The 25,973-nt window shown below is 35.2% G+C and overlaps 1 protein-coding gene across 1 annotated transcript in view; it reads right to left on the reverse strand.

The window, feature by feature from the left end:
- The window catches only part of LOC106619014 (ras-like protein family member 10B), a 116,775-nt gene that overhangs the window by 41,695 nt on the left and 49,107 nt on the right, over positions 1 to 25,973 (reverse strand). The window contains 1 exon segment of the mRNA XM_070107448.1: positions 7,061 to 8,563. Coding sequence (XP_069963549.1) covers positions 7,061 to 7,594 — 534 coding nt within the window. The 5' untranslated portion in view covers positions 7,595 to 8,563.

Below are 25,973 nucleotides of genomic sequence, written 5' to 3' on the forward strand. Positions count from 1 at the left end.
GTTCCTGGATAGAATTTATGATACAATTGAGTATGTCCTTAAGATTTCGAAAATATCCGGAATGAGAAGTGCTTTGTAATCTATGTGAAAGTTCCTGGATAGAATTGAGTAAGGAAATAGTTCGTGAGTTTCTTAAACGACATGACTTCTTGGCTCCTTTATTAAGCTGTTAATGCACGGACTTCTGTGAATGTAGTTGCCTCAAAGTACTTTTATGGAAGCCATTTACCAGAGATGAGAGGAATTTTTGCTGTATTAGAAAGATTTTTTTAAGGAAGACAGAACAGCAGTCAACTTAGATATTTAAATACAGAGGTGGTTAAATTAGTCCTTACCATTTCTCTAACCTCGTAATAATATATCATTCATCATTTTATATTTACGCCTCATTTATAGCCATCTGCCACACGACATTGTAAAGCGTTAAAGCAACACATGCCACCGAATATTAATGCGAATTAATTGCCACACAAACTCATTTAATAAACTCCACTGCGTACATATAATGATTAAAAACGTAAAAGAAGTGTCTTCGGCCTTACATTTTTCACAAACATAAATGCTGATTAAAAGCGAGGATAAGCGGCGACACGTGCCCTTGGGAATAATGCCAGGCTGTACATATGCGCAGATATATACACATGGATAGTTAAATCTGTATGTATGTATGTGCAAACATATGTATCAAAGCGCAATATTTCAATGCACTCCCCTCGATGGTTGCGGCATATCGTAGATTTATGCGATTTAAGATGCAAAATATAAAGTACACAATACAAAATTAATGGCAAAAGCAACAGCGAACGAGTAACAAAAACAACGCATAATCGAATAGACAACAGCAGTTGTGAAGTTCGTAGTTAAAATTTTACATAAATTAAGTTAAAGCGAATTGGTAATAACAATTGTTTTTATTGTGTTGCAACAGCAAAAAGCACATGATGCCATTAACGGTAGTATAATATGCAAATCGGTGAAAGCCCACACACATACTCGTATATACACGCTGGAGTCTAAATTACTGAGTTACAACCAACAAAATTCACGTGTGTTTGCGCGTTTATTGGAATGTGTATAAATGATTCATCAACCTGTACCATAACTCACTTCGTTGGCAATTTGAGCAAGTAATTGCATCGTTATGTGAGAAATACTGTCACAACACCAATAGATTTCAGTGAAGTTAACTAGTTACAAACTGCCTTGCATAGTTGTCCTCTTTCGATTCACCCTTTCCTGGCTCGTTGTAGTTGAGCGCTGTTTTTTTGTTAAAAAGTTTATATGAGAAAGCAAAAAAAATTTATTCATTTACCTACAATACAAGAGAGTATACGTAGTATAAGAGCTTGCTATTTGATTTATGCCAGTTGCTTGTTTGATTCAGCACTCGGTGGAATGTCAACTAGTATAATCCTACGGCCCAATGTAGTTGGCTAAGTGTTGTTTTTTATTTACATATAAACTACTGGTTCTTCATATTTTTTATTGTTCTAGGAGATATCAACTGTCATATTTCAGACAGAAATACGCCAGTCCTCTACCAGTATAAAATCTAGTTAAATTTTCATCTAAAATAAAGACATTGTAAAACATTTTTTGACAGCCAGCTGTTTATTTTCACTGTAGCGAAATGAAATCCAAATAAATTGAATTATTTATGTGTACTGTCACTTACTTATTTAGTAATTATATTAAATCTGTGAAATTTTAAAACGAAATAAGAATAATAACTAACCAGAACTCGTTTTATATTTGACTCAAGCTCCAACTTTCAGCCGTCAGTTTGAATATCAATCGATAAGTTATATTTATATATCTAATAATTCCCCAACTAACTATTTAATATTATTTCTGACAGCAGCTACTGATTGTAAACTAACTTACATCACGACTACGTCAATAATTAACTGCAAGATATGTACTGAAACTCATTTTAGTGCATTTTATACCCTGAAAAGGGTATACCATATTAAGTTTGCCACAAAGTTTGTAAGACACAGAAGGAAATGGCGGAGACCTTATAGAGTATATATATAAATGATCAGCGTGATGAGCTGAGTCGATTTAGCCATGTCCATCTGTCCGTCTGTATATACGCGAACTAGCCCTCAAATTTTGAGATATCGATCTAATTTGTTTTTGTGCACGTCCTTTTTTCCCCAAAAAGCTGTTCATTTATCGGAACAACCAATATCGGAAAACTATAGCATATAGCTGCCTTACAAACTGATGAACAGCATGATTGACGTAATCCTCGTAAGTCCTACCTGGTTGCCGATGAACTGACGTGGCACGTTCTGATTGGTCCAATAAGCGAAACGGGAGCAATTAGTCAAACTACACAGTAGGCAACGGATGAAAACTTTCAGAGGTTCGAGTTCAAGGTAAATTACTAATATCGCTTTAACCGCCATTAAATATAATTCAGTTAATTGTAAAAAATTCACACTTCTTTTTAACAGCCACCATACACACTGACCGAACAAAATCAATTTCATGCTAGCGAATTTTTTCGTAGTGTTTAAATAAGACGAGATAAAGAACTATTCGCTAAAACTTCTTCTGGCAAAGAATTCCAAACAAGAAAATTTTAAATTACTCTTTACAAATAAAAAAGTGCATTAATAGTGTAAAATATGTGTTCAACTGGTGCCGATGTTACTGGTAGTATCAGAGCATATTCGACGATCTCTGAAAGCATAACGAATGGTAAGTAAAACATTGAACTCAATGCTTGCCAATTTGCTCCATTCATAAACTCGTTTGTCATCTATATACTCAGAAATATAAGTGAATTGTTCGACCAGCTTATGTCAAGTAGTGTCTGATGCTTTCAAAATATTATTTTCTGTGAGGAAAATAAACTTTTTCTCAATTTTTTCCCAGTCGAGTTTATCAGTGAGTAGCACCTAACCCAATAGTTTTACATGAGCAAACTGTTGAGTCCATGCCTCAAATATTCATAGCAATCACCTGATTGACATATTGTAAAATTAAAATTGATTGCAATTAAAAATAAGAAAATGAAAATTGAGGAGTAAAATTAAATATTTACTTCGAAATTCTTTCGTTTCTACTTCAAATTGTTTTTTTTCAGGTTCTCCAATTCCGCTTTTACTTGCAACGGAAAGTAATTGGTTGGTTGGATGTTTGCAAATTGTTCATTGAATGTTGCAAGCCTAATGACCTAAAAATAATGAGATAATAATTAAATAATTTCTCGATTTTGGAAAAATGTCAGTTAATAAAAATATATTTTCACCTGTTCATGTACAAAAATGAACCAGAGCTTCGATAGTGGATTACTGAATAAGTGGCGGATACATCTGGCTTTTTAGAAACATTCGAATGATTTTCCCCAAAGCTTCTCTTAAGCCAATGAACCGACTTTTGCAGTAACCAACTAGTTGGTCGTATTCGCCTTCAGAAATCTTGCGGATTGACTTTAATGCTTCTGTGCGAATGGTGTGGATGTAAAAATGTGTGTAGATTTGAACAACAATGCTCTCTATTTCGACATCAAGTGCGTTACATGCGTTACGAATTGTAAAAAGTGAAAATAAATATAATTAAAAAAAAATAAAAAAACACGCTTTAAAAAATATTTATATTTATTATGTGGTACTTATTTTTCACTTTTTTGTTGGAAGTGCTTTAAGATCGTGTTCTTTAGTTTTTGAAACTATATTTGTTTCATATAATATTGATTGGACAAGAGGAGAGAAAAGGCCAGTATGACAACAAGAGAAGAAGTTATGGTGGACTATATGAATTTGACTGATTAAATTTTACTGGAAATAGTAATAATGGAAAATAAGTAGGGAAGGGTTAAGTTCGGAACCTCCATTTGTCATAACATCAAGTCTCCTGCTCCTAAATATAACCATCATCAATATCAATTGAAATTTGAAAACTTTTGTGCAACTTAAGTTCTCTTTGGTGCAATCAATTTCGATGCAATTGCAAATATCTATGTCTGCTACCGTTATGCGAGCATGACAACATAGGTGCGACAACCGGAAATTCTCATGCAACCAAAAGTGAAATCCAGGAAATTGTCATTCGTAGTTGCTGTTGTTGTTGCAAAAGTTTGACACTTCAGCAGGTGTAAAGTAGGCAACTGATAAGACGGAGAAGCAAAAAGGTAATCCAAAGCACGTTTTGAACAACACTTCTGAACTTAGTTTATTTCAAAAGTAGTTAAAAATTTTTTTTTAGAAATTCATTTTTATTTGCGGCACTTTTCAGTTGGACGCTTAAGAATATGCGTGTGCCATAAAACTCGCTCGCAAAACAAACTGAAAAAAGAATAAAATTATTTGATTACTGCATTTAATTGAAACTTTTTTAGTTGAAACATATTTTTCAGCAACTTCGTTAAAGTTTGTGACACTTTTCAAGCACATAACGGTGTTCGTTTTGCTTGAAGTTCTTTTCAGGAAAAAAGGAAATTCCGTTAATAACTCTGTATTGTACATACAAAATATCGAATTTAAGTGTAATTTAGCTATGATTTATTTATATTAGTGGGCTATCTCGATCTCATTTCCCAGTTGTTTCTCTAAACAATGAACAATTTTTTGTTATATTCTAGGAATATTTTGATTGGTTTGCGTTCACTGTATTGAAAAAAAGTGACAACACTTTTAAGCACTTCGAAAGAAATCTTGGCTTGCTATTTTTGCTTTAATTATTATGAAATTAAAATATTTAAACGGTTGGCAATCTTGCTCAAAAACAGTTGTTCCTTATATATCTTTTGCATTGATGGCCATTTTTCAATATTTTAATTATATTCTAACTTTAGTAAAACTAAACATTTTTAAACAGACGGCAACGCCAAAAGTTGTTTCAACTATAAGCTTTTTTAAAGTTCGGCTGTTCGATGTCTATATTGTAATAATTTGTGTATTCTCAAATCAATTTAAATAAAAAATTTAAGCAGATGGCAGCACTTCTCAAAAATATTTGCAGTTGTAAGCCTTTGGAATATTTTTGATTTCGTACTCATGCAATAAAAATTCCTTTATATTATCGATTCTCTAAATTCAGAATTTTTTAAAGGGACGTAACCCAGCCTAAAAAAGACTTTCTTTAGACAGATGGCATCCGCCAAAGGTATTTTTAACTGTTTGTGAAACTTCTTTAGTTCGATATCTACGTTTTAATATATTATTTATTTTATTATTGTTTTTAATAAAAAAAGTAGTCACCTGGCAGCACTTCTCAAAAGTATTAAGTATTTTAAATTAAATAATCATACAATAATAATTCGTTTATATTATCAATTTTAATAAACTAGAGATTAATGTAATTAACCTAAAAAATTTTATACAGATGGCAACGCTTCTCAAAAATATTTACAAGTGCCAATCCCTTTAAATGATTTTGAGTTCACTCATAAACTAATGATAAAAATAATTTTGTTATGTTAATTCAGAATATTTAAACATGTGGCAATCTAACTCAAAAAATAATTGCATTAAATAATGGCAAAACTATTTTCAACTTTAAGTACTCAGAAATCTTTTCAGTTCAATGTCTATATTGTAATGTTTTGTGTATTTAAAAAAAAAAAAAATTTATATATATATATTGAAACATTTCTCAAAAATATTTTTAATTTTATCTTCATGCAATAACAATTCGTTTATATTATCGATTTTAATAAAATAATATGTAATCAGTGGTTTTAACTTAAAGAACGCTTCTCAAAAACGGTACCGATATTTTACCTAAAATTTTTTAACACTCTCTTGTTTTGTTTGTGTTGGAAAATCTGTTCTGAATACTGTTAAAAATTTACTAATATTGTAAAGAAAAGTAATTTGTTAAGATTGATTCAACTTATTTTTAATAGTGTTAGCGATTGTATTGAAATTTTTATTTAAGAAATGTTTAAATTACTTATTGACTCTAATTACTTATTGACTCTTATTTGTTTAGAATTTTTAGCTTTACTATCAAAAGATATTAGGTCATATCCATCAGATGAAATAAAAGTTATCAATAATAACAGAACTTTGGCACACCCTTATAATAGGCATGCGAAGTTAGAATACTTCCGTTTCTGTCATCAAATAACAGCATATTTTTTCCATTCTCACAGTTGCCAAGTCTTTTCCGCTTATTCATAATCAGTTTATTTTCAATTTCTGCCTTATCTGTCCTGTCAAGCGCAGCATCCTTTTGTATCCAGGTTCAAATTTGTTTTCTTGTTTTGTTCTGAAATTTTCTTTATTTGCCAAAACATGTTTAATTTATGGTTATTTCTCTGCTTTCTTACTCACAAATTCGTTTTCTATTGTTGTGCCTTTTTCAGCAAAAAGTCAAGTTCCGTTTATGTGCTGTTTACAGCAGAAGTTTATATTCACGTTACATACTTGCAGGCGTTTGAACTGCTGTGCGCAAAGTTTTGCTCTGCACAGTGACGTAGCAATTTTGTTCGCCATTTTCTGAGTCAATTCAATAATTTAAGGTAAGACAACACTCTTTTGGCACTAACGAAAGTTTTTTTCAAGGTTGCCACGTTTTTGCGCACTTTTTTTAATTTCTATAATTTTTTTCTTATGCTCTTCCATTCAAAACTTATCACGGCTATGCTAATGAAATTTACACTCTATCGCTTGTTTGATTTCGAAACAGTTATATAATTTTAATTAACTTTTGATTGTGTTGTTGTTCATTGTGTTTGTCTACGTCTCTAAGGCGTCCAGTCCTGTTAAAAATTGTCTGAGCGTAAGAATCTCACTAAGTAAAGTTATTCTCACATATTTTCTGGCATGTGGATGTACAGTGCGTATGCGTAATATTAGGATGCTTAGAAATATTTGCCTTCGTTAAAAAAACAAATATTTCTATGACAATATAATAAATTTAATTGCTGATATTTAACTTAATAAAAGTTTTTTCATTTCCGTACTGGAAACTTTTAATGCAAGCGTTTAAGTCCTGAAAGTTGTTCAAAGATTTTTAGATGCCAGGGCGTATGAGCAACTTTCATTACAATACAATATAACACTTACTAAATGTGCAACAAATTACTGCCATTCGCACTCACCTGTAATATGCTGGTTTTTCCGACGCCAGAGGCCCCCAAAAATGCAGCTTTAAGGGGGCCCTGCAGCCATGGGGGCTCCGCACCACCCTCCAGAGTGATGCGCTATGCTGAGATGCACTTATTTTGTATGTGAATTTCCATTGCGATTGAGATTTTCGTCGATTGCGTTTTATTGCTAGCGGTTGTTGGTGTTGGTGTTGCTGCACGATTCGGTGTGTTTGCTGCTGTGGTTGTTGCTGGGGCTGTGATTGTGGGCGTTGTTGTTGTTGCTGTGGTTTCTCTTCCTCTTGTTGCTGCTGCTCTGTCAGTCGCTGTTTCAATTTCAGTTTGAGTTGTTGTTGTTGTTGCTGCTGCTGCTGCCTTCGTTGCGTTATGTATTTGCGGTTGCTGCCGATGAGATTGGTGATGATGTTGCTGTAATTGCTGCTGCTGCTGGTTGTTATTGTTTCCGACATAGTCGACGCTTCGGGTACTGCCAATAAGTAATTTCTTAGAATTTGTTGGCGATATTGTACTCCACATTATACTCGGCATATGTCTGGTTGGGCGAGCGACTTTAGCGGCGACTACGGTATAACGAATTGATGAGCACCTTTGGACAGCCTTGACTGCGTTCTTTGTGTTCTCTGTGTTTTTCTTTGTTTTTTTGCTTTTGTTTTTGTGGTTGCTTTTGATTTTGCCTATATTTTAACGCATATAAATAAATAATTTAATAATAATTGAAATCAAACACGCACACAACAACTTTTGCCGCTGCCTCGACCAGCGTATTTGCTTGTGTTTTTTGCTGCAATTGAAGGGTAAATATGAAATCTGATTTCTGATTTCTGATTTGTACGATTTGTGATTTGAGTGCGAAATCAAAATATCTCCGCTGCTCTCTCATGCATCCTTGTTGGCTTTGCTGATTGATTTGATTACTTGGTGTTGTGAAACTTGAATTTTGTTGTTGTACTTAGTAGTGTTTATATGTATGTATATGCGAGCTATTTGTTATTGTTGTTGTTGTTGACGTTGCTATTTGCTTGTAGTTACCTTAAATATTTATGTTTGTTTAAGATTATTATTGCTTTTCTTTTTGATTGTTGCTGTTTACGGCATTTCAATTTGCATTTGCTTGCTGTTTGTTGTTCCAGTTGTTGTTGCTCTTAAAATGTTCTTCGCTCAACTAAAGTTATGCGTTTGCGTGTGAGTTTGACTGTGTGCTTGTCAGATGTTGAAAGGATTTAGTTGCGATTTATGCAAAGTTGGTGGCACGTCCTCCGCACGCTTCGTATGCTTGATGCTGCTCACACGTCCTTTCGCTTTGCAGACAATACTTTCTTGAATACTAAAAAGCTTACCGCACCAATTCTCAGGTTGTTGTCGATCTTCGGCGAAGACTTTTATGATTTTTTGGCGATTTTTCTCACGCAGCTACTAGTTTCTGTTGTTTTTGTTGTTACTGACTTTTGTATTTTCTGCTTTTGTGCACTTTATTTGTTTGCTACGCTTCATTTCTTGCTGTAACGAGAAAAACAATTGAAGAAGAAGTCATTTGAATGTGATAGCGCTTTTGATTTTTGTAAATTATGTGTCTGTTTTTGATTTTTTCGTCGCGCATTTTCTATTTCAAATCTATTGTAAGCTTTAAGTGACACTATGCTTCCAAGTTTTTCACATGCAACCCGATTGAGGATATGTTAAGTGCATTACTGCAAAAATAATTAATATTTTTGTTAATGAAAACTTTAAAGGAAATTTTTTAGTTCTATATTTTTTATTTTATTTTGTTTTTTTATAAAAAGAGTGAAAATGCCTGCTCAATTTGTTTGAAAATAATTCATTTCCTCACCATAGCTCTGAAAGTTACTCATACACCGTGACCAAGTTTTAAATTTATTTAAATGTTAATACCGATAGCACATATACGACCTTATCACTGGAGACTTAACAAAGAATATATTAAAAATTGGTGACAAATTAAAAATTTTAACTTAACTACATCATGGTAAATATCAATAGCCTAAACTAACTTAACCTAAAAAGTAGCGTTGTTGTTTTTATTGCATTAAAAAATCGCTATACATATATTTTTACTAAATTAACCAAACCAACAACAAAAAATCAAAAGTGTAAATTGACAGTTGAAAATATTTCAATCTCATTGTTCAAGGGATTTCTCATACGCTCTGGCAAATAATTTCTTTTTATAAAACAAGTTGGCAGTCAAAAGGTTACTCATACGCTCTGGCAAATAGTTTCTTTTATAAAACCAGTAGGTAGAGAACAACGATTAGCGTTTTTAAATTTGTGGAGACTAGTTCTTTTTTCACATAAAAATATACCATATCGGGTCTTCACTACTAATCCTATCAGACGAGCACGTACTTACCGGGAAAATTATATTCTTGGAAATATATGTCTAGCTTTCACTAGACTAGACTGAGGTTGATTCACTTGGGTAGTCATATCTTTAGCGAATTGACTGGAATTGATATTAGTCAACCCGACTAATTTGTGTCAGGCCCAAAGCGCTTTGTCGTTATACGCAGCAGTTCTTTTTGATCTATACTCAGAAGTTCTTCGCTACAAAAAGGTTCGGTGTTCTTAGCTCTGCAAATAGAATTCTTCGTTTCCCTTATCATGGAGCTCAGACCTGACAAAATCACATGTTTCTAACATTTCTTTTGCGAACCTCAGGACTAATTCCGCCACTTAGACTCTCCCTTCAAAAATAAATATTTGGGTTTTACTAAAGCTACAGAAATTCACCTTGTCTAAAATTTTAAAGCTATAGAATAATTATAGAAAATAAATCTGTAGCTGTGAATGAAATAAAGATAACTTTGTCATCAGTTTGGACTTCCACCTGAAATCCTGCACCCTACCATTAATTGATCTTAACCCAGTATTTTAGGGCACCTTTCTCTATACTTAATATATTTCACGCAAGATTTCCATTTTTGATCACTGCTTTCCTCGTAACAACTTTCTGAGAGCGGTTTTTCTACTCCGTATTTTAGATAAAAAAGTTTTTAAATTGCCATTAACATAATCGTGGTGACACAAATAATTCTTTAATTAAATAGTAGTACAGTTCTTAATGAGTCTATTTTGCCTTCAAATATGTTACAAACTTCGCATACGATATTACCATTAAGAATAGCTGTCCGATAGACCAACCGACAACTACATACGAGTCAACCGCATAAATGTGCTCCGTTTTATGCTCGTGAACGAGACACTGTGTGTTGTCTGTCTCACCGACTTTTAATTTGTCTGCAGTTGATCATTAATTTTACGAATACTGTGGCATACTTAAGCGCCGCACAGACACTCTATCCAACAATCGCCGAAGCAGACTAACGGAAGCGATTCAGAGATGGTCTCCAGAGAGACAGTGGGAGGAAGAGAAGTTTGAGCTACAAGCTGAAGCAGGGCCAAACCCACGGGACAACGTTGCGGTACAGGCCGGAGCTTAGGTAGTCATGTTGACTGACACGCCTCTGTGAGCTCTGACGGCTGTTTGTGAGTTCGTATGTAAGGTATGCCTGTATAAGTTGTCATGTCATTTAAAAAACCACAACGGATGAGAAATTTATTTCGCATTAAAAGGAAGAAAAATGTTGTGAAAGACAGCTACATGACCGCACAAAGTGTACAGTTTTAAATGAGCGGTCAGAGTGGTGTAGGAAAGAGGAAGAAAACATAGAGCGAGTAAACGTGAGTTATGTTGCGATTAAGGTGAAGCCGAAAAGACGGAACAAAACTGGAAGAAGCATGGTGATGGCATTACTTGAAAAGGTCGTAATAAATTCTAAAGATAATGCTTTATATTGATAATGATGGAGACACGTTGTGGGACTCCAGCGGTTAATAATAAAAACACAACACTTTTTAGAACAAAAATGCATGACAACAATACGAGGTAAGTTAAGTGAAATTGAGGTGTGATTTAACAAATCAGACCCAGCGTAGTTTGTGGAGCCAGAATTCGCAATATAAATCCAAATGCGGCAGAAATATTTGCAGGAAGTTAGACACAAAAGCAGAGCAGAAGAACAATTGTGTCAAACGTACAATTCAAAATGGTCCTGTACGTGAACAAACAAAGCGCATTGACAGCGTTTGGCTAAAAGTAGGCGTTTACAAATCGATTGTGCCTCCTGGGCTTTAGCGTAGACAGTTAGCTGACGACTGCGGTTGCGACAATTCGCACAAAATTTATTCTGAAGGCAGACATTGCATTCTTATATACTCGCATCTGTCTTTGTGCGAATTTTGTGTAATGTAGGCACTTTGTGTTGAGTGCTATAATTTATCAAAATCAGGACAAGTGGGGATTTTTTTAGAGGTAGTAATATCAATGCGTTTCACCATGTACTAGTGGGGTACACGCGAGTACAATACGAACACTTGAAAATTTTGAATTTAAATTTCAACTGGAAATAGTTATGTAATGGAATTTCGGATTTCACATACGAGTACACAGAAAAATATGGGATACCGATCTGAAATTTTACAGACGTCCTTTTTTCTGCAAGAAGCCGCTCATTTGTCGGCTCCGATATCGGACCACTATAGCCCATAGTGCTATAAAAATTGAACGATCAAAATTAAGTATTAAATGTAAGTCTTTAACTTTCGAACGTAGTGTTAAGATCGAATCACTATAGCATATAGCTGCTATACAAACTGAACGATCAAAATCCAATATTTGTGTAACCTGTGAAAGGTACTATTGCTTCGATGCAGTCAAAGTTAACGATTTTTCTAGTTTTGTTCACTTTAAGCTCCAGCGATTCTTTACAATACTGTTATGTTTTGTTGAGATGTCTAACTTTTGAGAACGGCACAAATATTTTTATAATAACTTATTAAGAAGACTTGAGCCATATTTTTCATAAGTTCTCAATGCTTCTAAACTCTCATTAGATGCGAATTCAGGATCGACAGCGTTATTGTCTCATGTTTATCATTCAACCAGATAAGACCACATGAGAAGGAAGATTTTTAAACTCTTACTAGACTTTATGGACCTCTTTATTTTAAGGATATATTTAATTCAGAGCAATTCAAGCATATCTTTTAGGATTTGAAAGTCATCGGGAATGAGGGTTATTTAAGTTAAGGTAGAATAAATACTTTTCTCTCACTCTTTCTCGTCCCATTAAAGGTGCTCAGTTTCTAGCGGAAGTGAGATGACCTCATGTAGAGTCCTTTCCTTCAAAGCTTATGTTTTCCCTGGACGAAAATTTTCTAGGCACTTCACTTTGCCTCAACTAACGCCTATTTAATTGCTTAAGCACTTTAATACCAATACTTTCTTTGCGTGTTAAGCCGCTGAAAGGCTCAAGGTAGATTAACCAAGCGTTGTATTCAGCCAATAGATTCCCAGCAGCGATGGCATGAACTCGAAATAGGCGCGTCCGACGAACGTGACTTGATTGCTGAATTAGTTTGCAACAGCTTGCATTTGATGAAGCACGAAATAGAAGGCAAATAACAGCTTCATGGCTGGAGTGCAAATTCATTTATCAAGCGGTGGGGTAAGAGAAAAACAAAATCGCAAGTTTTCTACTCTTTACTGTATGGAAGCGATGGCTTTAGCTCATCCATTCGTCGGCAAATATTCGGTGAACTTAGTAGGGAACTTATTTCGTGGGTTTAAGCTAAATTTACATTTCACTTACTTCATAATTTATTTGAGTGATGGATTTAGAGAAATTATTGAATATTAAGAAAATCAGAAAATATGCAAAAAATTATAAAAAAATATCTAATTTTTTTGTAGGAATTTCGGCGCTAAGACTTGGATGTATTTTCTAATAATGAAAAGTATATGAAAAAAGAAGGTTGAAATAATTGGTTATAACTAAAGGCCATAACGAAGAATTGCGGAATTGAATCCTTATATTAACGGTAAAATGGAGTGCCAAAGATGATGTTCAGAACGAATGTGCAGATCTGAGTTGTAATTTGAAAAAAAAACTGCAATTTTTTTCGTAAGCAAGAATCCCCTTTAACTTCAGTTGCACCGAAGCTACATATAATACTCTTACAAATAAAAAAGATTCCATACAAGAACTTGATTTTAGTTGGTAAGTTTATATGGGAGCTGTATACTATAGTGATCCCATCCGAACTTTGAACAATAATCCATGCCAAACTTCGTTAAGATATCTCGTCAAATAAAAAGTTTTCCATACAAGGACATGCTTTTGATTGAACAGTTTGTATAGCAGCTGTATGCTACAGTGGTTCGATGTCGGCGGCTCCTACACATGAGCAACTTTTTGAGGAGAAAAGGATGTGTGCGAAATTTCTGTTCGATGTCTCACTCAGGGACTAGTTTACATATAAGTTCGCAAAATTATTGTCTTCTCATTTTGAAAAAAGTTAATTAAAAGTTTTGGAGAAATACATATTTCGAACTTTTTCGTCTACGGCAGGGCTTTCCTTGCCCCAATTTCATTTATATGTATTTAGATCTGATACTATCAAATACAGTATGAACAATTTCGTCTACCAAAATTGCTATGGTGCTGCGCTAACTTAGTTGCAATATAATCTAATTAAATAAAAGTTCTCTATTTTTAGCATTAAACCGTTACAACTTGCCGTTATACCGCCAATTAAATAGGATTCTCCCTGCAACAAAATTAAATTGTTTAAATGTTTATGCACCGGCGTAAGCATATGTCTAAGAGATAGAAGCCACATATTACGCAATGATAAGGAAATGTCTTCCGTCTATTTCTTCTTACTCGCATTCTCCACCCTTACCCTTCATCCGCGCCACTTAGCTAAGATTTATCTGCTAAAATGCTTTTAGATTCCACAGTAATGCCTGCAATTCTATACGCACATTAACTGCCAGACAGTCAGACAAGGCAGAGGTCAAGCGACACACATATACATACATAGTAACAGTTAACTATTTTCGGTTGTATAAGGAGTGTATATAGTAAGTATGTGCATATACATATGTATTTCCTTGCAACATATTACATATATCTAAATCTTAGATCATATAAGTTTTTGCAAATCATGTGGAGGTTATAAAGGGTAATCTATTTTAAGGTTTCCTACTTTTTAAAGAAAAAAAACACAGAAATTTCAACTTTAAGGGGGGATTTTTATTATTATTTAAAAGAACATTCTTTGGCATTTATTTTTTGAAGATTATCTCTTTCAAATGTTTTCCGCGGCTACGTCTCAGATGGTCCATCCGTTGAGTTCAACTTTCGATGACTCGTTCGAGAACTTCGACTGATAACTGGCGAATGACACACATGATGTTTTGCTCCAAGGCCTGAATCGAAGCGGAGTTGTCCACATAGACTTTAGACTTTACATATCCGCACAGAAAAAAGTCTAACGGCGTGATATGATTCAGTTTTACGTCAGTTACGTTCTCATCGGCAACATTTTTGAAGAAATATGGACCGATGAATACACCAGCCTACAAACCACACCAAACCGTTGCTTTTTCTGGATGAAATAGCAGCTATTGAATCTTTCAAGACTGCTCTTCGTCCCAAATACAGCACTTTTGCTTGTTTACATACCCATTGAGCCAGAAATGGGCCTCATGGCTAAACAAAATTTGGCTGGAAAACGTCGGATCTTCTGAGAACATTTCAAGAGCTCATAGAGCAAAGCGATGTCGCTTGAGAAGGTCGAGTACTTTCTTTCTTGCATAAGCTGTATTTTGTATGCTTTTAATTTAAGATCTCGACGTAAAATGCGCCAAGTCCATACATCAGTCCGAGTTGCTGCGAACGGCGCCGAATCGACTCTTCACGGTCATCGTGTACACTCTCAGCTGCGGCCGATATGTTTTCTTCACTGCGTGAGAAACGTGATCCGACCGAATAGGTCGAATATTATCCAATAATGAATGATGGGTCTTAAGATGGGTGATGGCGTTCCGAATAGTATGCTTAGTGGGCCGATTATGTTGACCATAATTCTTTACAGAACGTGAATTTTTGTAATAAAGTTAAACTATTTGTAAACGTTGTACAGGCGTAAGCCATGATTAAATGCCAAACAACACTGAACAAAAATAACTTAACAGCTTGACACGACTCACTCTTGATCTGTCAATAAAAGGCTGTTGAAAAAAGTACCTCTACTTGAATCTCCCGTTATATAAACAAATACATACATATGGTATATACGCTTATTCATGCATGTATGTGGTGTTGTTTTAGGGGTATATAGGGCAAAATGAAAAATTATTATTGAAATTTTAGGAGAAATGAGGACTGTATTTTCGATCCAATTTTGTTTTAGCACTGACGTATTCTCAAATAAATTAGTCTAGCAGTCAAATCACATAGCCTACATAGGGCGCCAATTAGGAATCCAGTCTTAGATACGATTTTATTACGAAAAATTTATCTCAATAGACTGATGCTACTAAAAACTGTATGACTTGTTCAACCATACTACTGGAACTATTTAGTTCTCAGCCGACTGATATTTAACTAGCGAACCAGAAAGTCGCGAATCATTTGTTTGCAGTCCTCACCATTATCGGAAACGTAGTCTTCAGTTTTAAAAAAGTGTGGACCATTGTCATGCGAACCAGAAAGGACATTTTGTGGATAAGGAACATTTTGTTTTAACCGTTAAGCCGGAAATGTGTATCAGCGCTGATAATGATTTGATGGTAAGAATCCAAAAGTTAATTTTTCACATGCGAATTTTAAAAATGGATTTCCCCGAAATTTGAACGTTTTTCCTTTGTAAGTCCTTATTGGTTAATTTTCCATATTCTATAGAAAATTAGTGCCAAATACAATTACTTTGACAGCTGGTTTGACAGTTATCCCACTACTAATTTTTCAACATTCATATCTCCGCTTTAAAAGCTCAAACTAAAAAACCTTACTTTGACAGCTACACTTCTAATATCTCTAAAAAAGCACCCTTTAAGAACCGTTATATATTATATACAAGGTTTCACATTTGCTTCATTCACATCTTCGCTACACAACACATATTTTGCACGCATATGCCGTTATGTCAGTGTGGCAGTCAGTCATTTGGTCATTCATTCCTTCAGTGCAGATGCTGCTGGCAACATTTATATAGACATCGCGCTCGAATACCTTCCAAAAGTGAGCAGCTCCTTTAGCATGTAGACGACTTTGTACTTTTGTAGAGTGCAAGTGGAGGCGTGTTATCTGTCAATTGTTGAATGACTAAATGACTGAAGCGATTTGAAGTGAATGAAACTGTTCGATACGAAGTTGAGGCGTAAGTGTGTGGGTGGGTGCTATTATCAAGGACTCTATTGAATATTTGTACGTGTTTCTGGTATCTGGAACATTTAATAAGCATCTTTTGGTCTGGCAAGAAAGAGATCTGCAGAATTGTTGAATTTCGTCAGCATGCAATGAATGGGTAGATTCATTGCATATGTGTGTGTGTGCACGAGTGTGTGTATAGAGGGTTCAAAAGACTATCAGGAAGAAAATGTAGAAGTGAAATCAAGTTTTTTGTTGCTAGATTGTTAAAATAATGGGCAGTATTCGTAGATATATTTATGTGTAGGTAAGTATTTCCGTCGGAAGTAATTCAATTTCACATAACAAGGAAGTATCCTTAATGTTTTATATCAGAATTCTGTGGAACTTATATTGAAATATTATTTTTTTATACTACAATTTTTGTAACACCCAAAAGAAAACGTCAGGGACCCTATAAAATATATATGTATGTATATAAATGATCAGCATGACAAGCAGAGTGGAGTTAGACATGTCCGTCTGTCTGTTTGGAACTGCCGATATCGGACCACTATAGCATTTAGCTGCCATACAAACTGAACGATCGGAATCAAGTGCTGGTATGGAAAACTTTTTTATTTGAAGAGATATCTGGATGGGTTAATTTTTAAGGATGTGGTGCAATCTCAAAACAAATTGCTTAGGTCGAGTCAAAATAACATATAGCTGCCATACAAACCGGCAGATCGAAATCTAGTTCTTTGGTGAAAACCGTAATTCATCTTGGTATCCAGATATATAACTTCCGAAATTAACTGGGATAGATGTTTAGTGTTTTCCAAGCATTAAATTGATAACGAAATTCGAATACTGATGCCATACATTATCTTTACTTGATTCAGGTCTGTAGCAGAATCTCTAAAATAATTGGGTTTAAAGATCTCTGCAGACTCTTTGAAATGTTTAAATCGAAACCTTTTTTTCTTCTAATGGGTGGAATTGCTGTTTACCTAGGGTTGTTGGAGTTTTCCTTCTGGTTGTCGGTATTCTGACTAGCGCTATCGGAACTTTTCAGACAGTTTTGTAATTGTTAGAGTATTTTACAAATTTTCTTTGATAAAGGCGAAAAAGCACTACAATCTGTAAGGCCAATCATCGAAAATATAGATAAAATAATGGATATCGTCAAGTGTGACTATAGTGTAAGCACTGTACGGATTGCTCAGCAGCTTGGTTATCGAAAATATTTATAAAATAATGGAAATCACTGGGGCTAACCTTCACATGAGCCCTTTCTGATTTCACAGGAGCTAAACATTGCACAAAATCCATATGGAACCATTTAAATAAGACTGAATACAAAAAGAAGCTCGATGGGTGCCACAGGATTAAAGGCAAAAAAACCTGATGGACCTGAGATTAGCAGGGAGTCATCTGCTATGAGCCTTCCCCTACGAGCAAATTCTTAACTCGGTATTGTGAGGGCAACAACTAGACCGTCTGAGAATTGGAAGCAATTCTCTAGAAGTGGCCAGCGGCCAATAGGGGGGGTATTGTGTTCCATCAGGACAACACCAGGCTCCACTCATCGATAGTGACTCGATAGAAGCTTTGGAAGTTTGGTTGAGTGGTACTTATGCATCTACCTTATAGTTTGGATCTGATACTAAATTATTACTCCCTGTTCCTGCTTCTGGCGAATGATTTGAATGATGGTGGAAAATTCGCCACAAGAAATGCTTGTCAAAATCGACTGTCCTAATTTTATGCCAATAGTGTCGTAGTGTCTATGAGAGTGGCATTGTGAAATTATCTTCAAATTGGTAACAAGTTATCGATCAAAGCTGTTCATATTTTACCTAAATAATTTCATTCTAAATATGCTAAATAAACCTTTAATTTAATGCAAAAATAATTAATTTGCTTTTACTACATATATATAATTTTGACTCCGACGCATCCAATTAATCAAAGACAATTTTCTACTTTGATACGCTGCCGCGCTTACTACCATAAGTACGTATTGATTATCACTAATGGAGTAGTAATTAAAAGGATACACCAGCCAAAGTATCCAATTAAGGAATGGCGCAGAGAAATTCCGTATTTAATTACTAAATGATAACCAAAGTAAACAAGCAACAACACAATTAAGTGCACTAATATAATTTATGAAAATTAAATAACAACAATAATAAGCGCAAGAATAACAGCAGACTCCAGGCCACTGGTGTGTCACAAGAGCTGTCGGCGCTCTAAATCTTAAGATATCCACGGAGGTGTAATAAGTACAACAAAATTTGCTAAACCAACGAAATGAATGAGGCAGCTGGAATCGCAGGTAATTGAAGGCGCGCGAGAACGGACACACTGTTTATAATGAAAACGCCGCGACAGGCACTCATCTAACAAGTGAAACTCACACAGAAATGCTTCGCTTCCGTCCGATGTCTGACGCGACTTCGAACCAATACAATTTTCGCTAATATACTGGTACCACTTCCATGCTGCTACAACAAATGCGCAAATAAATAAAATCTCAAAATAGCGCAAAGTAATCTAATAAATTTCGGGCAAGGAAATTGGGGTGCTATCTGCAGGGGGTGTGCAAATTGAGAGCTGGCTGAAATGTGAATGAAGAATTTCAGCATTTCGCCAAAATCACGATAAGAAATTAAATTGTGTCATCCAAAGGGGAGCAGCTTCTCGTGGAATGTTTAATTACAGTTAACAGAGAGGAAAGGCAAAGAGAGCAGCTGTAAATGCCTGGATGGACCAACAATTATTTTAAGAGATAGTATGAAATATCTACTGGAAACCAGGGGGGAGTAGTAGGAGATGGATGAGTAGAGCTCTTGGTTGGAATATTCTTAGCTTGCTGTGGAGTTTAGGCAATTTTCCTGCCAGAACCGGAGGTTGCTTGCTTTGGAGGGCAATGCCATATTTTCGATGGTGAAGTGGTAAGAAAAACTTCTGGTATTGCGTTTTTCGGCAAAAACACTTTTTTAGCAGACGTTTTGCTTTACTGAAATGATAGAAAGACAATAAAAATGTATTGAGAGGCGGGCTTGAAATGAATTGATTTAATAATATGACTAAGAAAAAACTTTACAAAATTGGAGGTCACATATATATTTTTTCGCTACCACTAGGAACAAGCGGTAATACTACTTTAACTTTTAAGCTGAGGTATAAACTCGAGCTTAAGGATTTGTATTCACATGTGTTTAAGAAATTCTTAGCTTAGTTTGAAAATTCCGTTAACACAAAATGTATTAACAAAATGTGATATTTAAGCTGAATCTAAAGATTCTTTTGGTATTAAAATATAATATTAGGTGATAGATTGGTATACTCTGAAAGGATTCAGAAGATGACAAAGATAGCAATGGTTACTCACAATTAATATATCTAAATATGAGAGAAAATATCTTCATCTGGTAGGATTTCATAACTCCCCAGAGCTTTCTAAACTTCATCGGGCTTGGGTTTACCACGAAGCTCTTTAATATTCTGGTGTGAATCTTTGGCCAACTTAACTTTTTAACTAACAACAAGTATTGAAAAGCTTCATCTAGAATGATAACCTTTTTGATAATCTTTTGATAAACATAGTTGTCTAACAAGGTGAGCTATATTATCTCTTTTGTGCCTCCAGAGCGATTATACATCACCGATAGATATAATATCCACATATTGTATAAATTTAATCGTATACACTAGAAATTAATAGGAAACAGACACAAATAAAAGCTTGATGTGGAGAGATGTTGCAGGAATAGACAAGGGCAAAAGCGGGTTAGTATGTGTGGCAATACCGGCTGCCATAAACGTTGCAGCAAAATGGAAAACTAGAACCAAAGGGAGAAAGCAAAGCATTTAAAAAAGGGAAAGAAAATACATATATGTTCAGTGCCTGATGGCAAGCCTTAAATGCTGCTTTACTTAGCACGTGTGTGTTTATCTGTGTGTGCCCCAGAAATTGTTGCACAAACAATATTCCATTGAGTTTATTGAATTGGAAGCAAGCATATTTTGTGTATAAATATTTATAACCGATTGTAACGGTTAGTGGCAAGCTGCCAAGTGGCAGACTCCGCTCCGCCCATTAGGCCATAAACAGATAGTTACATAAGTGAATCGGTAAATAAATAAATTCGGTAAAATATATTTATTGAAATAATATTTTCAATGTGGCCGGCGGCACAATCAACAACAATCTTCGAGTGGCGAAATATTTCTTGGATATTTCCGTTAACGCGCGCAAAGCACCTTCGATGGGAGAATTGACACTGCGCTAGATTGACTGACTGAGGGCCTGACTGACTCGTTTAACCCCCTGTGGCTGCGAATGTCATTTGGCGGCTGAGGTGTAGTGTGTGTTTTTGCTGACACTTTACCACTGATTTGTGTGATTTCGAATAGTGTTCACCGTCAACGAGTGCGGACATTTGATTTTTCACATCGGCGAGTATAGATTTCATGTCTTTTCAGTTTGCAAGAGTGTGTGTGTCTGTCCATTCGTTTGTAATCAATTTAATTTCCAGCATCATTGACTTGCCTTTCTCATAAAATTGATGGCCTATAATGAATTACGAATTGATTTATTTCCGATAATTAGTCAATTGTGGTGTGGAAGATGATGAAGGACCAGTAGAAGGAAGAATACAGAAAAAAATACTGAAAAGTAATGGCAATTAAGAGCTAAGATTTCATATTTTATTTTGCTCGTCATCAGATGAATAGTTAGTTGGTTGGTTGGAAACAAAGAAAATACCCACAATCAGAAAGGAAGGTTTATTCCAACAGTTCTTGTTTCTCGGTAGACAATACACAGTTTTTGAGCTTACATCTGATACGAAAAGGGTTTGTTTAGAAATAAGCTAGTACTTTAGAAAGAAATATGTCGGACTTTAGGTCTGATAGATAATTTTGTAATGAATACTAGAAACAGCTATAGTTTAAGGGGTTACATGGGTTTCAGGGTTTCAAAAAACAAAATAAAATTTAATTGTCTTATTTATTCTCCAACATCTCTAAAATATTGTCGTAAATTCTCAAGTTTATCCTAGTAATAGTTTTGGAGGTACAGCTTTGAAAAGTTGCGCGCTAGAGGTCAGCTATTGTCACTTAAAACTTTAAACGCGTTTTTTTCGGAACTGTGTTCTCAAAGTCGATGGTCCAAAGTTCTCGAAAACTACTCAACCGATCTTGATGAAATTTTATACAGGTGTTTGAGATACAATTTACTGGGGCTTGGACGAAGAATTTTTTTTTTCAATTACAACTATTTTAAAAAAAGGAATGTCGAGCAAATTTGACCGAAATTGTTATTTTGTTGGAAAAAGGTCTGCCAAATTTCCAATTTTAACTTTTTTTTTCCTTCGTTCAAGCACGAGTTTATGGTCTTAACTAAAACACATTTTGTTTCTTTTCATTTTAGATGATCCTGCTAGAAGTTATGCTGACAAGGCGGACACACTTTTTTTCAAGGGGTCACCGGAAATGGCGTTACAATGACGGAGTTTTAGTTTTTTTTTTGAAAATCTCAGAAATTATTTTTTAAATGTGTATCTTTAAGTTTGAGTTAAATAAATAATTTTTTATATAGAAAACAAATTATTGAAAATAGGCCTTTTTTACCCGACGAAACCCATGTGAAAACCTTAATGCTAGCTGTGTTTGATTCACCATGGGTTAGAAAGTATCGAACCGAACAAATCATACCAGCTGTTCACACAGACTGGCAGCCAACTCACACCAACAAATCTCTGATGGGTAGACGATTGGGTAGCGCTTTTCTCTTTGATGGAGAAATGCCACCTTCCGCGCGGTTTTATCATCTCCTTGATTTCGAGTAGGGTTCACGTCTTACGTTTCCTATAAACAATATTTATTTCATTCAAGTTTTTAAGTTTTAAAAATGAAAAAAAAAATATATTTGTATATTCATTTTTGAAACGCATTGGTCTTTTGAGCCATGCATAATGCTAAAAGGGGTCTAAAATCCATTAAAAAAATCTAGGCGACATTAAAAATAGCCGTTATCCCACTTTAATGAGGTATTCGCAGACTCTCTTGAATCATCTCAACTCGATAAGATTATTGCTGCTTTCACGTGTAAAATTTTTGAGGAAATAGTAGCCAGCAGAGAAAAGGCGAATCGAATAACACTATTACTTCTAACAAGGTAGCCTAAAATATATCTTTCTAAACCTTTTTAAGAATTAAAAAAATAGATCTTACGATAAAGGTCTCAGCAGTGAGAGTGGAGTTGTTTTCTTTATCGAATTCTATGCTAAAGTTATTGATTATACTTATATACAAGGATAATACTAAAAGGAAAGGGAATAATGTCAAAATAAATATACCATATTTGCACAATCACGGGATGGTTGTTTCATAACATGTAAGAAACTTAAGAAAATTGGAAAAATTTTATCTAATGAATGTGGGTCACGAGTACGTTTCTAAGTAACCGGAGTCAGGGTATAAGCTTATTAATAAGAATCACACACTATTAGAAAAGGATATTAATATATAATGAAAAAACCATAGAATTATAAATGGATATTGTTGTATGAAAACTTCGACGATGGAGCCAAATGTGAAGAGTTTAAATGTGAAGGTTCAATAAATGTGCGCGAAAAGTACTCGTGCGATAATCAAAATCGGCGAAATGTTGGTAGTCCGAAAAGCCGATAGTCAGCACAATAGCAGTTAGGAACCCATATATCTATTAAAAGTTTAAACCATTGAGAAACAAAATTCTCCTCTAAATCAAAAAAAAAAAAATAAATAAGCTTGGAAAAGACGAGATGATCTCCGATACCGGTGAACACGTCTGGTGGTACTGGTCTTACTCACAAAACTTTGGGGAGTATGGTTTAAGCTGATATAAATAACAGCAATATCAGGTGAGGCGGCTCTTGAGACACGAAAACATTTTCATTGCGGAATATCGCATAGGTCGGATGCAGTACGAACCTTTTATACGAGTACAATTTAACCATCTCAATATAACCCAGCGTACTAAGGGGAAGTAGTGAAAGTGATTTTCTCTATGCAAAGTTTAAGTGAAAATAACGTCATTTGGAACTTCCCACCAGTAGCGAAGAGAGAGCCAGTCAAGTCTGCTGTGTTATTTTCTTTCACTATTTATACCATATTCCACGACTTAAAAATGCGAACTCTTATAACGGTGGGTTAAATTAATTTCTAAATTTCTTCACCTGTCTTAGTTATGACTTCTAAACACTTACACACCGAAGAAATATTTTTCTTGACCAACAGCACGGCGTGCAAAGTATGATTTACCTTAATCCAAACTTATTGTTTTTATGAAAAAATTCTCTCCATCCAACTAATTTTGCAATAATAAGAAAGTAAGTGCAAAGAAATATAGGGAAGACAGCGTAGCGCTAGCAAACGGTAAAATATGTACGTCGTAAGCCAAACTGGTTTTTTCAGTGCCACAATTACTGGAAATGAGCGTGCATGGCGTGTTCTACATTGCTCTGCAATCACATTGGGTAACGGTAGCGTTTTTATAATTGCCAAAGTTTTGCCAACACATTTCATGATTTACCCAGTATCCCGTTAGCGCGCATACTTCATTTATTATAACCGCAAATTTCGCTGCCTGGTTCGGCGTTTGCTCCTGTGCCAAGAACTTTTTTCATTTTCTCCTTTTTCTTCGGCAGCATGACTTTCCACTTGGTGGCTAACAACACATTCTTTCACCAACTTATTGTTGGTGTTGTTGCTGTTTTTATTGTCTTCAGAACAGCAAGTGGCGCTTCGTTGCATAGTTTACAAACAAATATTTGTGTGTGTGTAGTAGTTTGGCTCACGGCACGGATCAACTAACGGCTGGATCAACTTGAAAACTTTTCAAGCACTATTTAGCGTGTTCGTTGGTCCAGTAAGTATGAATTTTGCGTGCAAACGAAATCCTATCGTAAGCCAAGCAACTTGAGAACAATGTGAGCACCATTAAATCAGACGAACACGAAAAACGAATATTAGTTCCTATTTATTCAATCGTTTTTGCTGTAACTGCTAATACGAAGTTTCAGCGCTCAGTTAAATACTCAAGCATTTCAGAAAATCTTAGAGAACTACACTCAGATTATCCCCAAGCAAATGGAAAAGATATAAGAAAAATTTAGAATTATTAAAACAATCCGTATCACCTTATGGAATTAAAGACTCCTCCTTTCCTTTTGGTCGTAAAGTGTATGGGCTTGAAATGGAACCAAAAAACTTTGTAACTGCCTTTCAACTTACGACATTCTGCCAGCCGCTGTATTGGCATGTTACTTTTGCTTCCCATGTTCTGCCGCTGTAACAAAACGCTAGCAAGCTCTAAAGCATCCTCTCGAAGCATATCGCTAAGTTACTGTATTCTACATAGTCATTTTGGATCTCGCAGTCCCCAACGATCCACACGGTTTCGTACAAATTGTTAATGAGTTTTATCTATCTTTCAAAGTCATACAAAGTTACGTAAGGTAGTTCCAATATACAGCACCGCCCCCAGTGTAGGCGGGTTGCCCGAAAAGTACAAACATTTCGGAAATTTAACCAATAAATTGGTCTCATTTAGCACTGATTCGCGATTCCTAACTATGTACGCTGATGTTCTCATTGGGGGGAGTTATTAAATCAAAAGGCTTGGTTTTTTGCTAAAGTTATGAACATAACTGATTTTAAGGCAAGCAGTGGTTGGTTAGATCGTTATAAACACCGGCACAATATCACATTTATGTGCGGCGAAAGTTGGTCTATTGTTAATGAACGCGTATGTTCTGAATGGAAGAAAAACTGAGTGATCTGATAAAGGATTACGTATCAAAAAATATATTCAATGCAGACAAAACTCAAATAAGAAATCGGGGATAACAACTACTATATTTAACGAATGGCTGCAAATACTAAATTATTCTATGGCAGCTAATAATCGATTGATTTTATTATTTATAGATAGTGGCTGAAATTGGACAAAGGAATTCTAGGCAAACGCTAAGTTTGCTGTGCTTCTACACAGAAAAAGAGAGACACATCAGTTGAGCCCAATCACAACTATCGGTCGGAATAATTATATTGATTTTGCTTTAATATTGCTTGCCGTTATGCGTGAATGTTTTTCTGTGATCGACATCCCGGTACGTTTATAATGGAAAGCAAGAGCTCTCTGATGCAAAGCCGCTAGCTGAATTCTGTAAATAATCAGTATTCCCAACCTAATTTTACCATAACGAAATTTAGTTTCCATCCACCCGTAAAATCTATTTAAAAGTAGAATTATTGTGGGTGTAGATTATATACAAAACGCTGTTGCTATTTGGCCTAAATCAACCAACGGTCTACCAAACGAACAACCAGTATATTCGTCTATGGTTTGCTTTCAATTAAGTTATGGCAGCCTTTTACTGTTTTCTATGAGGCAGCCTTCGCTTCAACTAAGCATATCGCATTAGACTCATCAGATAGAGACGGTAGATGGGTGCAGATGTCCAATTCCTTTCATTGGCGTCTGCTCGATGCATTGGCGAATGAAAATTCGCCAGAGTAAAGGCTTGTCAAGCGAGCATTTCAATTGTGATGACATCATCGGTTGATGTCCGAGGAAGCCAGTGAATGAAGCCAAAGCAAGCCACATGCAAAGTTCGGTGCAGTGGAATTCA

This window comes from Bactrocera oleae, chromosome 2 (assembly GCF_042242935.1).
Source record: "Bactrocera oleae isolate idBacOlea1 chromosome 2, idBacOlea1, whole genome shotgun sequence".
NCBI lineage: Eukaryota > Metazoa > Arthropoda > Insecta > Diptera > Tephritidae > Bactrocera > Bactrocera oleae.